The sequence below is a fragment of the Schistocerca nitens genome, chromosome 1 (genome assembly GCF_023898315.1).
Source record: "Schistocerca nitens isolate TAMUIC-IGC-003100 chromosome 1, iqSchNite1.1, whole genome shotgun sequence".
In the NCBI taxonomy this organism is placed as follows: Eukaryota; Metazoa; Arthropoda; class Insecta; order Orthoptera; family Acrididae; genus Schistocerca; species Schistocerca nitens.
Window position 1 is genome coordinate 739,210,749 of NC_064614.1, and position 16,566 is coordinate 739,227,314.

Genomic DNA, 16,566 nt, shown 5'->3' on the forward strand with positions numbered 1-16,566 from the left:
GCAATGTGGGTACAAACATCTTTCGCACACTATGATTGCATAATGCATTACATAAAATTAATCTTGGAATTTAACGTATGCTTCTCATACACTCTCACATTTACTCTCATTTATTCCCACAACAACATAAGACACAAATAATAATTTTATCTGATTTTTATATTACAAAATTAAAAAGTAGTTAAAGTTTTTAAATTAAAATCTCAATTAAATAATTCTCCCCATTGAGAGTTCTGGTTATGTTTTCAAATGCTATTAAAAGATAAACTGTTATAGTTCCTAACTGAATTCAATTCCCTAAGTGTTGGTTTTTTTCTTTTTAAGTAATTGTCTCTATCTCCGAAACCACAATAGTTACAACATTGAAATTTTTATACAATCTTCTCCTGAATAACAAAAGCCAGTGTACCGATTTTGAAAATGATTGAATAATATTTAATATAGTTTATTAAGGTTCATAGGGAGTTTGAATATACGGCCTCTACTAAGTGACACAGATACCGCTTCTCACGGCTAGCAGTAGCCAAATGACTCATCACTAAGACACTGTTTGCTGTCTCCTTCACAGCCTCCAGCACCAATACTGCAGGCTGTACTGCAATGTAGCTTACTGCAATGAATGTTATCACGTAACAACTTGCGTTGTCAGACTATGCCGGCCTATTCATGGGCCATCTACAGGAATCCTTCCTAAACACCCAGAATCCTAAACCCTTCACATGGTTCAGATACATTTATGACATCTTTGGGATCTGGGTGGAGGGTGAGGACACCTTATCCACATTCCTCCAGAACCTCAACAGCTTCTCCCCCAGGCCCTACTCAATCCAACAAGCCACCTTCCTAGATATTGACCATCATCTCAAAGATGGCACAATCAGTACCTCCGTCCATATCAAACCTACTAACCATCAACAATACCTCCACTTCAACAGCTGCCATCCCTTCCATACCAAGAAGTCCCTTCCATACAGCCTAGCCACACATGGTGGTTGTATCTGCAGTGACGAGCGGTCCCTCTCGAAATATACCGAGGGTCTCACTGAAGCCTACACAGACCCTAATTATCCTGCCAAGCATGTACAAAAACAAATACCCCATGCCTTATCTTTCCAGTCTCCCATCACCTACCAAAGTCCCACCATCCGGCCACAGAGGAGCACTCCCCTCTTAACTCAGTACCATCCAGGACTGGAGCAACTGAATTACATTCTCCGCTAGGGTTTAGGCTACCTCTCATTGTGTCCTGAAATGAGAATGTCCAGCCCACTATCCTTCCCACCCCTCCCACAAGGGCATTCTGTTGTCCACCAAACCTATACAATACCTGCTCCCAACCCCTTACCTCATGGCTCATATCCCTGTAATAGACCTAGATGCAAGACCTGTCCCACACATCCTCCCACCACTACCTACTCCAGTCCCCTCACAAAGATCACCTATCCCACCAAAGGCAGGGCTACTCGTGAAACCAGTCATGTGATCTACAACCTAAGCTGCAACTACTGTGCTGCATTCTATGTGGACACGATAACCAACAAGCCCATCTGCATGAACGCCCACTGACAAACTGTGGCCAAGAAACAAGTGAAACCCCCAGCTGCTGAGCACACTGCCAAACATGACATCCTTCATTTTAATGACTGCTTCACAGCCTGTGCTATATGGATTCTCCCCACCTACATTAGCTTTTTTGAAATGCACAGGTGGGAACTTTCCCTTCAATATATCCTATGTTCTCATAACCCTCCTGTTCTCAACCTCCGTTAGTCATCATCCTCACCCTTCCAGCCTCTCTGTTCCCATTCCAGCACCATACATCCCTCATTCCGCAATCAACCCAGTCGTTTTACTTCTCTCCTTTCCTGCCACCTCCTCCCCCACCTCTCCCCTGCCCTCTGCCTAACCACCTGACTGCACATAGCTGCCCTACTCTCTCCACCTCGTCCTTGTGCACACCCCAGCAGCACCGCACTGTCTGCATTCCTACCCTACTAACCCCCCTCCTCCCTGCCCCAGCCTCCTTCTTACCCCCACTCAGTCACCACTCCCATCATGCACCGCTGCTGCTGCTCGCAGTGTGGCTACAGTTGCCTGAGACTGCAGTTGTGTGTGTGTGTGATCTATTTTTGACGAAGGCCTTACAGGCTGAAAGCTTTATTTGCGAGTCTTTTTGCTGTGCCTATCTTCGAGGCAGCATCTCTGCTATATGGTGAGTAGAAACTTCCCTTTTCACAACACTGTGACAGGATATGGAGTACTAAACAATGTGTTTAATTGCCAACTTCCTCTCCACATCTGATGTCTTGTTATGACCCAATTTTTCATGACAAATATTCAGGTTAGAGGGACATCTAAATTCTGAATAAAGGCAATAGTCTCGGTCTAATTTAACTTTAAATTCATGGTTTTCATCTTCTAGTTTTCTCTGCTGCTTCCTTGGACCCATGCCACTGAGGCACCTCATAAAATGTTCCATTTTATAACAAAGACTCCCACACAAAATAATTGTAATTCTTAAATTTTGATAAAAATATCTGTAGGAATTGCAGGCAGTTGGAAAATATATGTAAGTTAATGCTTCAAGTAGGTGTATTTGTCAGATGTGTCCAGTTTGCTAATGCAATCAGCACTGACATACACAACGGTAGTAAGTGGAGGGCAAAAGTACCCCTAATGGTGGAAATGGTGGAAACTGCGGAGTGGGGGGTCTAAGCACTTCTGGCAGAGGAGGTGGAATTGCCAACTGCCGAGGCGTGGATACTTAACTACGAACACGTGCACTTTGTATATTACACTGTAAAATATGATGCAAAGATACAATGACATGCAACATCAAGTGTATCAGAAACTGGAACAATTGAGACTATTTAAAATAAAAAGACAATGTGCTGTATGAGACTAAAAGGACAAATTCATAAGTTGACCTTACACCATCATCAGCTCAGCTACAGAATAAATAAATTTTCATTGTGAAGTTTGCACTTTCTGCCCACAATGAAAATTTCTTTGTAGCTTACAACAGTCTTAACCCATTGCACTCTGCAATGTAAACACATGGTGTCTCCCTGCACACTTATTTAAATCTTAGCCATCCAGGTGGTTAGCGTCACAGAGAATTGCATGAGTCTTTGCAGAAATAATGAGCCCACTGACTAACAATTAGGGTATAGATTAAAACAAAAAGAGTGCTTTCATTCACACATATTTACATTAGCAATAATAAAAAACTTTTCATTGTGTGATGTTTTTTGAAACTCTTCAGGGCAGACTGTTTCCATTGTCATTTCATTCTAATAGTTTACAAACGAATCACTGTCATCATATATACAAGGGTAAGTCAATTATTATCCGCAAAGTAGTTATAAAATTTTATTGTAATCAAATAGGAGACTTACTAGAACATCATTTTTCGACATAGTCTCCTTGCGTTTCAATGACGCCCTCATAAAAGAAGGTTCTCAGTTGAGCTGCAAGCCAGGAATGCACCGCTTCTTTCACTGCTTCATCCAAGGCAAATTGACAGCCCCTTAATGCCTGTTTGAGTGGACCAAACAAGTGGTGTCACAAGGGGCAAGATCTGGACTATATGGAGGATGATCCAGTACTTCAAATTTGAGTTTCTGGAGTGTTTCAGCAGTGTGGGCAGCAGTATGAGGACGGGCATTGTTGTGCTACAACACAACACCTTTTGACGGCAATCTTCAGCGTTTGCTTCGAATTGCAGGCTTTAGCCTGGCAGTAAGCAACTCACCGTAACATACACTGTTTATTGTTGTGCCCCTTTCCCCATAATGTTCCAGTACTGGACCTTGTGCGTCCCAAGAAACCGTAAGCATCAGTTTTCCTGCTGATAGTTGGGTCTTTAACTTTTTCTTGCACGGCGAATTTGGATGTTTCCATTCTATACTCTACCATTTACATGCTGGCTCATAATATTGGATCCATGTTTCATCAACAGTAATGATCCTGTCTAAGAAGTTATCCCCTTCATTACCATAGTGATCCAAATGTTTTTTGCAGATGTCCAAGCACGTTCGTTTATGCAACTGTGTGAGTTGTTTTGGGACCCATATTGCACAAACTTTATGAAATCAAAGTCTGTTGTGGATGATTTTGTAGGCAGAACCATGACTAATTTACAGATGATGTGCCACTTCGTCAATAGTTAATTGTCTTTCTAAGAGAATCATTTCACATGAATGCTCAATGGTTTCTTCATTTGTGGCGGTAAACGGTCGTCCGACTCCTTCATTGTGCGTAACACTTGTATGACCATTTCGGGATTTTTTCAATCGATTTGTAGACACTCCGCTGTGGCAAAACACTGTTCCTGTACTGTACCAAAAGTTTTCGATAAATTTCGGCCCGATATGCCTTCCAACCACAAAAAAACATATCACTGAACGTTGCTCTTCTTTGGTGGAAACAGACAGCGGAGCAGCGATAACAAAAACAACCTAGCAGCTTGAAAATTGCAAAGATATAACAACAAATAAACAAAGCATGCATCATCAATGGAAAACGACAGTACTACCAAAATAAACAAAAATATAACTCAATTGCGGATAATAATTGACTTACCCTCACATCATTGTGACTCTTGTTTTCACTTACACATTCCTATAAAAGCTCTACATTGTCTTTCTCAGAAAGGATTGTGCGTGAAAAACTAAAAAATTTCGTGTCTATTATGTTGAATATAATAATTACATTTCTCTCAACACAACTGCTACAGTTCCACACCGAGTTAACACAGGCTTCTCTAAATCAGGGGCTCCCAAACTTCTCCTCTGATGGAATACTTTGAGAATCCTGGCATTTTGATGGAACACCTCATTTATTTCAAAGGCAATAAAATTTAAAACATGAGAAAACCTTGTTTGATTCAGTGATTACTTCAGCTTTAAATCATATCTAATAACAAAGAAATCATAATGAAACTGTTTAAAAACTAAATAGTTATGTCAAAACATTGAATTCTTAAAAACTGCCATGTTATTAATAGTTTTTCAAGGAGCACTTATTTACTTCCCACAGAAGACCAATGTTCTGCAAAACACAGTTTGGGATCAGTGTTCTAGATGGCAGGACTATTCAGCATTGATTCCTAGTACAGTCAGGTTCGAAAATGGAGCATGTGAGAGCTATGAAAAATTGTGTCAAATGGGGCTTGACATCAGAGTGGAAATGGTTAAGTATAAAATTCATTCAGACTGATGGATTGTTTATATCTGAGTGCTGCTCTCAACAAATGCAAGTTTTCTGTGAATGTAGTGTTCTGTGAAAAGATATAAAAGAAAGTGGAGAAGATGCAGAAAGACTGAAGGGAAGCAACTGACAGTGCCGAGATAAGGATTTCAAAAATGGGTGCACACACCAGCAATACTGTAACCATGAACCAGACATGTAAAAGCTATATAATGTTATCTAGATTCAGTTGTACTCAGTTTCCAATTTGTAGCCAACTCCTCATCCTTGTTTGGTTCGATGTTACATATTAAAATACTGTGCAGATTAACGGCTAATACAATAAAAATTTATTCAATTATCAAAAATAATAGCAGTTATTTTCTGCTCTTACATCCACTGTGCAGCAATTAAAGAATCAATGTAAGGTTCTTTCAGTTTATTCACAGTACAATATACATGGTACAAAAATACCAGAAAGCATCACTATGTGTTGCTAGCACTAGACGCATGTGTTACACAAAATCTTTTTCAAAACTGTATGTTTCACCTTGGCTAATGCTAATACCTTCGAGATCTCCAGCCAGCCCAGTTGCCTTACGCTCTGTGAACAGAAACAAGTACAATGTATTTCAAATTAAAGCAAAAGATACATAGATCAACAAATTTATTATTACTACACATCATGAGAAAGTCAAACTGAACAGTGGTTACTAGATTTACATGTGTGACAAGACTGCCTCACGAACATAGCTGTTCCTTTACACTTCAATTCGAGTGAATAAAAATGGGCCCCCTGATCAAATTAATCATATCAAAGTTTATAATGATTAACCGCACACACTGTGACTGTGGGCATGAAAAATGTACACAACACTGAACGTTTAGCACACTTTTAAGAAGGAAAGGAGAAGATATAGAATTATAACAGACAAGGACACCTTCATAAGATCCCATATCAAAACAGGTACACGGATACAAAGATGGATGGCATTAAAGGAACCAAACTATAAGGACATCAGTCCCTTAACCCTTTGTGTGTCAAGCCGGGAATAGGTCCCAGAGAGGAAGTACATGAAAGAAAGATTCCAATGGACTCGATTCTACGTGAGAATCAAGAAAGCCAAGAGACAGAAGCAACTAGAAGTGAGAGAGGAGTAAAAGGGTGAAGGTAAGGTGCAAGAGTTGCCCCACCCACAAAGCATCTGGAGGCCTCAGGAACACAATATGAGACTGGGGAAACACCCTCGGTATCTGAGAAGGAGACTAGCTACATGGACAACATAAAATCTCAGGAAGGAGAACAATGAAGAAAAATCTGTTGACCAATGACAGATGTAAAAGAATAACAAGAATTAAAATGGCAGGAGGTGGGCCAGGTCACCGAACAAGGGCAGCCATAGGCCCCTCGGGTCAGAGCAGGCAATGGGGCACCCCTCCAATCCCTCAATTGGCCAATGAGGCTAACACGCCCTAAGTCACAGGGAAGAGTAAAAACCATTTTCACGGGTAAAATATAAAACCCAATCTGCCATTTAGGCATCATCCACTAGCACCAGAGGTAATGTGTCAGCAAGTTTAAGATTTCGCCATAAGGAGGCCAAGTTAGGGCGGTCCAGTAGGATGTGGACCACACCAACAGTGTGTTGGATACTCACAACTGCGGCCAGAAGCCAACACAGGGCAATAAATTCCCTGCAAAAAGCAAAGAGGAAAGACTGTCTCATGGTCATGGTCTCTTTTATGGTTCACAATTTATTCAGAGAAACCAGGGCAAACTAATCTGCTTTCCAAGCCTCGAATAATTGTTAGCACAGAATCAACCGAAGGTTCAATTCTGCTAGCTCAACCTCCAAAGTCAGCATCCTGGTTGCATACTAGGCCAACCGGTCAGCATGTTCATTTCCTGGGATTCCAACATAACAGGGGTCCATATCAAGGCAACCGACTGTCCAGCATGATGGAGATCACACAAGAGGTCCCGTATAGTCGCAACCAACAGGCGTCGAGGGTCACACTGGTCTTCAGCCTGAAGACTACTCAAGGACTCACTGTCAATTAAGAATGACTTGCCAGTGCAAGAACGAAGGTATATGAGAGCTTGACCAACAGTCACAATTCTGCAGTGTATACACTGCATCTGTTTGGCAGGGAGCTTAGTTCACTGCCTCTTGCATGTGTGTAGGCAAATCTGGTTTGTCCGTCGACAATAGAGCCTTCAGTGTATATTACAACTGAGCCTGGAAATATGTCAACAATATCCAGGAACAGGCAGCAAAAAATCAGTGTGTCTCGAGTCTTCAGGGTGAGATTCAGGCAGATCCGAGGATGGGGTACACAACATGGGAGCACACTCGATTTCTCCCTGACAGGAGGCAACGATGGGGAAGGATGGAGTTCAGAACTGATACTCTGAAAACCAAGTGTGAACAAGACTCCAGACCTTGACTTCTGTTGTGTGAGGTAGATCTTCCTACCAGGAAAAAGGACACGCTAGTTTGGATGCTCAGTGGTGCAACGAACTTGTATTGCTTGGTTGAGCAGCAGTTGTTGGCACCTGATCTGTAGGGAAGGAACACCAGTCCCTGTGAGAAGGTTGTTCAAAGGGCTGGTCGGAAAGGCATATGATGCAAGTTGGAGCCCACAGTGGTATATTGGGTCCAGCATCCACAATGCTGAAGCCGATACTGAGTTATATGCCAGGCTCCTATAATCAACATGTGACAGGATCAGATGTGCAAAAGTTTAGTGTGGTCTGCACCCCAGCTGGTATACTGAGACCACAAAGAGTATTAAGATGCGATCAGCATGGTTCATTAAGTTGGCAAAGATGGGGAAACCATGTCAACCAGGCACTGAAGAGGAATCCCAAAAAGTTATAAGACTCTCCCACATCAAGTATTTGGTCCTCGAGGTGGAGTTCTGATTTGGGACAGAACATTATGACAGTGACAGAAGTGCACGGCATGTCTTGGCAGCAGAAAACGTGTGTGTGTGTGTGTGTGTGTGTGTGTGTGTGTGTGTGTGTGTGACACGCGCGCTTGGATCTGATGGGTACCCAACAGCGAGGTCATCAGCGCCCTTACACTTATAAAAAGAAACGAATGTGGAGATGAACTAAAAGTGTTGTACATGCATGCACTCAAAATGACCAAACAGTCACTCTGTATCACATGCACTCTCACATGTACTTAAAACAATTACCAAGGAAGAGAGCTAATAAAGAAATTCAAACACACATGAACTAAAAGAAAAGCACAGGGAAATGTGACTGGCTGACCACTTACAAAAATCTTGGGTGGTGAGCCAGCCACCCTTTGACATATTAAGAACGTCTCCCTAATATCTTGTTAAAAACGTTGGACAATTCACAAAACTTTACAACCTAACCACATTCATTTGATCATTACATAAAATAAGACAGCAGATCCACCGCATTCCACTGGTCAGCAAATAAAATGTGGCACACTGTGATCTGCACATCACAAGCACAATACACTTGAGGGTCCTCTCACCAGAGTAAGAATCCATATGTCATAGGATTGCGACCTATGTGAAGACAAGTAAGAAGGACCACATCCCGCTGAGGTGGCTGGAAGGAAGTACTCCAAGGCCGTGTTGTGGGCTTGATGGCACGGAGGTTGTTATCGGTCACTGCCAGCCTCTTGTCTTCCCATCAACACCTAACTTTGTACCTCAACAGCGAGGTGATAGCATGCAGGGGGATAGCACACTGAAATACCAGAGGATCACGACACGCCTCCTTGGCTGCTTGATCCACCCTTTCATTCCCCGAAATTCCAATGTGCCCAGTTACCCAGCAGAAAGACACCTCCTTTCCCCGCCAGTGTAGTGGAGGGGGGGCATCCTGGATATTCTGGGTTACTGTATCTGCTGGGTACAAGTGTTGGAGAGAGTAAAGGACGCTCAGAGAATCTGAGCAGAAGAGAAATCTAACACTGGGAGAATGTCTCATCTGCTCCAATGCTAGCAAGATCGCTTATAATTCTGTGTCTAAGATGGTAAATTCTGAAGGCAGTCTGACCTTGAAGACACGATCCGGGAAAACAACAGGGCAACCAACAGAGTCCCCCTGCTTAGACCCATCTGTAAAAAAAGCTATAGGGTCGTGGTACTCACGATAAAATATCAGAGAATATTGCATTAAAAATGAAAGCAGGGGCACTAGCTGTCCTGTACAGCATCAAATCTAAAATTACTCTGGGCCTCTCCAGTAAACAGGGCAGCAGGCAGGTAAAACCCTGGATTTGGGGTTGTACTGGCTCCCTACCGAGTGACTCCAGCACACGTTGCACGTGGCTCCCAGATAGCATCGTGGCTCATGGACAGTTGGAAGAAAGGCATTCCAGAGGTGGATGAGCAACAGTATGGTGTGCGGGTGAAGTTGGAGTTGCAAGGAACTGACACACCTGAGGATCTGGCGCCAGATGGTAAATGGTGGTTCCCCTGCATCAGCACAGATTTTAGGTATGGGACTGGTCTGATAAGTGCCTGTGGCCAGCCGAATCCCCTCATGATGGACAGCGTCAATGGCACGCAAGTAAGAGGGCCTTGCTGACCCATACAGCATGCAACCATAGTCCAGCCGTGAACGCACAAAAGCCCAATAAAACTGAAGGAGATGCACCCTGTCCACTCACCAAGACCTGTGGCTAAAGCACTTGATGATGATGATCAGTGCCTTTTGGGTTCTGGCTTTTGGGTCTCACAGGTATGGTAACCGCAACAATCAGGAATCAAAAATGAGGCCCAGAAACCACACTGTGTCTCTAAAATATAGGAGTGTGTCCCCCATATTAAAGGTAGGCAAATTAAAAACACAATGGGAATGATTAAAATGAATACACACACTTATCTGCAGAAAACTGAAAAACCATCTTTGCAGCCCACTCCTCTAACTGCTGCACTGTAAACTGCAACTGACTGCTCGCCGTTGCAACACTGGACGAGAAACAGAAAACAGCAAAATCATCTACAAATAAGGAGCACTGTACAGGACTCCTTACCATAAATGTGATATTGTTGGTGGCTACGGCAAAGAGGGTAACACTTGAAACACTGCCCTGTTGGACACCATTCTCCTGCTCAAACCGATCAGACAGTGTGTCACCAACTCGGGTCCTAAAAAACCGCTGAGACACGAAGGACCATATGAAGATGGGGAGGCCATGAGAATTTCTGTGCGAGAATACAGTGTCTCCAGGTAGTATCGATGCCTTACTTACATCGAAGAATTTGCCGATACAGAGATGCTTACAGAGGAAAGCCTGCTGAACAGCCGTCTCTAGGAGGGTCAGATTGTCATTAGTGGACAGAAATCATCAGAATCCACACTTACAGCAGCTAAGGAGTTGCCTGGTCTCTAACAAACAGACAAGACGACGGTTAACCATTCGCTCTAGAGGCTTTCCTGCACAGTTCGTTAAGGCCATACTCCGATAACTACTGGGACACGTGCAGTCCTTTCCTGGTTTGAGAAGAGGGATCAGAATTGCCTCCCTCCAGGAGTTGGGAAAGTTGCCTGTCTGCCATATTAGATTAAAAGAGTCAAACAGGATTTCCTTTGATGCCGCCGCCAAATGTCTAAGCATGCAGTACCAGAATTGGTCGTGACCGAGTGCAGTGTCATGAATCTCAGTCAGTGGAGAGTTTGTAGACCTCAGAACTGTTGGACCTGAAGTCCTACTTTTCTCTCTCTTCAGTCGCATGATAGCGACAAAATGCTGGATCCTGGCTTGCATTGGTAGTAGTTTGTGCAAAATGTTCAGCCAGTGTCTGAGCAATGTCTCTGGGTGGTGTTTGGAGTCACCCCTGTTTCAGCACTGCTGCTATCGGTAAATGGTTGCATTTACCGGAAATCCTCTGGATGGCTTCCCATACTTTTATAGATGAAGTGGAATGATTGATGGAGTCCAGGAACACTTGCCATGACCTTTTCCTACTTTCCCTAATGATGCACTGAGCCTTGGTCCTCGCGACTCTAAAGGCTCTGGTCCTCGCGACTCTAAAGGCTCTAAGATTGTCTGCTGTTGGTCAGTATTTAAAATGTCAAAGAGCTGCACACCTTTTCCGGATTATGGAACAGCACTTATCTGTCCATCAAGGTACTGGTCACCACCTAAGACGACCTGAGGACTGTGGGATGGAGAAGTCAGTGGCACGATGGATCACTCATGTGATATGGTCCACCCATCCTTGGACACTGTCAGTGTTCAAACATAGCCAGTTGGCTGAAACGCGTCCAGTTAGCACTGCTCACCATCCATTTTAGGGGGCTTAACTTCAGGTGGTGAGCCATTTAGGAGGTGAAGATGAATTGAGAAGTGGTCACTGGAATGAAGGTTGTCAATGGCTTCACACTGAACAGAGTCAGTGAGGATGGGAGAACAGAAAGAGAGGTTCATGGCTGAGAATGATCCAAAGAAATGTGAGTGAGTATCTGTGTTGGGGATGCACAGCTCATGAGATGTCACAGAGGCCCTTCAAAACCCGACCCCAAGGGCATTTTCTGAGCATTGTTGGTGAATTAAATAAAAATTTAGTTTCTACAGGGAATCATATAACTCTCTTGGAAAATGCATTTCTGAGACTGATGTCTGAAATACTCCTTTGTGATACTGACAAGGGGGAAATTGAGTCATTAATTAAATCACTGAAGACTAAGGACTCTCATGGATATGATGGAATGCCAACCAGAATATTAAAGTACTGTACTGCACATGTTAGCCTGTATTTAGCCATATTTGTAATTTTTTCTTTAGGAATAGTCAGCTTCCTGAATGATTAAAGTACTCAGTTGTAAAGCTGCTTCATAAAAGGGAGACAGGGAAACTGTAGACAATTTTAGACCTATTTCTATGCCATAATTGTTTGCTACAGTTATTGAAAAGGCTGTCTATGTAGGGATAATTGATCATTTTGTACCTCATAATTTGCTATCAAATGTACAGTTCAGCTTTAAAAGCAATTTAACAACTGAAAATGCTATATTCTCTTCTCTCTTTGAGGTACTGGATGGGTTAAACAAAAGGTTCCGAACGCTAGGCATATTTTTTGGTTTAACTAAGACGTTTAATTGTGTTGATCACAAAATATTGATCTAGAAGTTGGACCATTACGGAATACAGGGAGTAGCTCACAATTGGTTCACCTCTTATTTTAAAAACAGATAGCAAAAGGTCATTATACACAGAGTTGAGACTGGCTGTGATGTGGGGTCTGAGTGGGGTATAGTCAAATGGGGGGCGAGGGGGGGTGGGGGTGGGAGTGCCCAAGTGATTAGTGTTGGGGCCAAACAAAGATGATGTGGCTTACCGAACGAAAGCGCTGGCAGGTCGATAGACACACAAACAAACACAAACACACACACAAAATTCAAGCTTTCGCAACAAACTGTTGCCTCATCAGGAAAGAGGGAAGGAGAGGGAAAGACGAAAGGATGTGGGTTTTAAGGGAGAGGGTAAGGAGTCATTCCAATCCCGGGAGTGGAAAGACTTACCTTAGGGGGGAAAAAAGGACGGGTATACACTCTCGCACACACACACATATCCATCCACACATATACAGACACAAGCAGACAAGCTTTCGCAACAAACTGTTGCCTCATCAGGAAAGAGGGAAGGAGAGGAAAAGACGAAAGGATGTGGGTTTTAAGGGAGAGGGTAAGGAGTCATTCCAATCCCGGGAGCGGAAAGACTTACCTTAGGGGGAAAAAAGGGACGGATATACACTCGCGCACACACACAAATATCCATCCGCACATATACAGACACAAGCCTGTCTGCTTGTGTCTGTATATGTGTGGATGGATATGTGTGTGTGTGCGCGAGTGTATACCCGTCCTTTTTTCCCCCTAAGGTAAGTCTTTCCGCTCCCGGGATTGGAATGACTCCTTACCCTCTCCCTTAAAACCCACATCCTTTCGCCTTTCCCTCTCCTTCCCTCTTTCCTGATGAGGCAACAGTTTGTTGCAAAAGCTTGATTTTTGTGTGTGGTTTTGCTAGCACATCTGAACATATAAACAAATATGTAATCAATGCCGTTTGTTGCATTGTAAAATGTTAATTACATCCGGAGATATTGTAACGTAAAGTTGACTCTTGAGTACCACTCCTCCGCTGTTCGATCGTGTGTATCGGAGAGCACCAAATCACGTAGGGATCCAAAGGGAACGGTGATGGACCTTAGGTACAGAAGAGACTGGAACAGCACATTACGTCTACATGCTAACACCTTTTTATTGGTCTTTTTCACTGACGCATATGTACATTACCATGACGTGGAGGACACATACATTGGCCACCCCGTCCTCCTGATCTTACACTCTGGACTTCTTTCTGTGGGGTACGTTAAAGGAGAATGTGTACCGTGATGTGCCTACAACCCTAGAAGATATGAAACAACGTATTGTGGCAGCCTGCGGCGACATTACACCAGATGTACTGCGGCGTGTACGACATTCATTACGCCAGAGACTGCAATTGTGTGCAGCAAATGATGGCCACCACATTGAACATCTATTGGCCTGACATGTCGGGACACACTCTATTCCACTCCGTAATTGAAAACGGAAACCACGTGTGTACGTGTACCTCACCCCTCATGGTAATGTACATGTGCGTCAGTGAAAAAGACCAATAAAAAGGTGTTAGCATGTGGACGTAAAGTGCTGTTCCAGTCCCTTCTGTACCTAAGATCCATCACCGTTCCTTTTGGATCCCTACGTAATTCGGTGCTCTCCGATACACACGATCGAACAGCGGAGGAGTGGTACTCAAGCGTCAACTTTAGGTTACAATATCTCCGGATGTAATTAACATTTTACAATGCAACAAACGGCACTGATTACGTATTTGTTTATATGTTCAGATGTGTTAACAAAACTAACGGGGTTCCATTTAAAAAAACGTAGGTTTGTGTTAAAAAACATACTTCCGTGCATTTTTTTATGGTTTGTATTAACCAATTACACTAGCCCCTCTCCTCACGTTCGGTCGGTGGAATCGATTCGTCAGTATTTGATGTGGTTAACGAAATATATCCAACGGTAATGTTAGGTGACTCACCCTGTATATATATAACTGATATGCCCTCTAGTATTATGGGTAACTTTAAACTATTTCTGTTTGCTGATGACACTAGCTTAGTAGTAAAAGATATTTTGTGCAACATTGGCTCAGTTTCAAACAGTGCAGTTCATGACATAATTTCACAGCTTGTAGAAAATAAACTAACATTAAATCACAGTAAGACTCAGTTTTTACAGTTTCTAACACATAATTCTACAAAACTCTATGTTTTAATTTCACAGAATGGGCATATGATTAGTGAAATTGAACAGTTCAAATTTTTAGGTGTTCAGGTAGATAGTACACTGTCGTGGAAAGCCCACTTTAAGGATCTTGTTCAAAGACTTAATGCTGCCATTTTTACTATTCAAACGGTTTCTGAAGTAAGTGATCATTTGACACAAAAATTAGTCTACTTCGCTTATTTTCATTTGCTTATGTCATATGGTATTATATTTTGGGGTAACTCTCCCCATTCTAAAAGCATATTTTTGAGCCAGAAATGGGCGGTTCGAGCAATAAGTGATGTACGTTCACGAACCTCTTGTCGACCCCTGTTCACTAGTCTGGGTATTTTGACATTCGTCTCTCAATATATATATTCTTTACTGACATTTCTTGTTAACAATTTCAGCTTATTCCCAAGAATTAGCAGCTTTCACTCAGTTAATACTCGGCAGAAATCCAACCTGCATTTGGATCGGACTTCATTAACTCTTGTGCAGAAAGGTGTGCAGTATACTGCTCCATCCATTTTCAATAAGCTGCCACAAGAATTCAAAAATCTTAGCAATAATCCAAGCACTTTCAAACTGAAACTGACGAGTTTCCTCATGGGTCATCCTTCTATTCTGTTGAGAAGGTCCTTGAAAAATTAAGCCGATTCTTATGTTATATTGTTGACTGCGTTTACTGAAACTTATGGCTTGACTTTTCCTTTGGCTTCATAAACATTTTATTGTTATCTGTGACTACTTTTATGTTATAATTTCATGTACTGACTCGTTACATGATCTTGGAGATTTGCTCCTCAATTTGGTACTATGGAACTTGATGTGTAAATAAATAAATAAATAAATAAATAAATACAGGTATTGGTCAAGCCCCACAGGACATGACGGGCATTGAAGGCTCCCAGGAGGAATTGTCGCGGGAGTTGTGCGATAAGATCCATGAGAGACTCAGAGTCTAGTGCATTTTGCGGAGGTAAATACAGTGAGCAAACAGTGATCTTTTGACACACACAAATTTGAACTGCAACTGCTTGCAAGTCAGTAGCCAAGGGAAGAGCAGAGGAGTGGTGTGCATTAGTGACAAACACTGCGACATCTCCCTTGGCCATTTCCACCCATAGATATATACTTGCACTATAACGTATATCCCTGTAGCCAGGGAATCTGTATCTTTAAAATGTGTTTCTTGTAAACAAAATCACAAGGGACGTGCCTGTGCTAGGAGTTTCAGTTCCTCCACATGAGCCCTAAACCCATTCATGTTCCACTGTAGTATGGAAGCCATGTCATCAGTGTAGTTATAATTTGTCCCTATCTTTGCACCAGGGAGTTTGTAACACTTATATCGGTTAGAAGTAGGGTTATATTATGTAACTGTGTATCTGTAATTACGAAGTGTGTATTCTTTGTTGATTAAGGTCATTGATTTGTGACAGAAAATTTAAAGTATTGTAATGTATATATGGAAAAAGCTACATGATGTTTAAAATAATGAAATTTTATAATATTTGTAAGTTTATAAGATGAATAATGTGGATTGGAAGCTGGTTCATGGTTAGGGCATTTGTGTTTGTAATATGTAAAAGATGTATGGAAGTCCCTCCACAACGGAAGTGGCTTGGTGCAATGCAAAAGGTGGTTTTGGCGATCGAACTGGACACCTACTTGGCGTGAACGGTACACAGTCAGTGGCTAGCCGTTGCATGGTACACATCGACAGTGCCAAGGAAGGCAATTGGAAGCCACTTTGCAAGGAATTTATCCTCGGATGTGGATTTGGCTGTTGCATGGTACTCTCGGCAATAACAAATGGCTCTAACATGTTAAAAATCCATTGCCAAGAAGAAATTGTATAGAGCATTCAAATATCAAGAGCCTTGAGTACAATTAGCTGCCATGTTGCTTGCCACCACAACTTCCCCACTGCTCCACCGACTTCATGCATACAGATATGTATCAGAGCATAGGCCAGTTAATTTGTGTGAATGATTTTAATAATAATCCAAGTGCTATAAACCTGTGTTTAAAACCATATCTTCCATCCTGATCATGAA

The 16,566-nt window shown here is 42.4% G+C and overlaps 1 protein-coding gene across 1 annotated transcript in view; it reads right to left on the reverse strand.

The window, feature by feature from the left end:
* Positions 1 to 5,614: 5,614 nt before the first annotated feature.
* Positions 5,615 to 16,566, reverse strand: part of LOC126260269 (guanine nucleotide-binding protein-like 3 homolog) — a 91,564-nt gene continuing 80,612 nt past the window's right edge. The window contains exon 11 of the mRNA XM_049957599.1: positions 5,615 to 5,794. Within this exon, the coding sequence (XP_049813556.1) occupies positions 5,706 to 5,794 (89 nt within the window). The 3' untranslated portion in view covers positions 5,615 to 5,705. The remainder of the gene's footprint in view (positions 5,795 to 16,566) is intronic.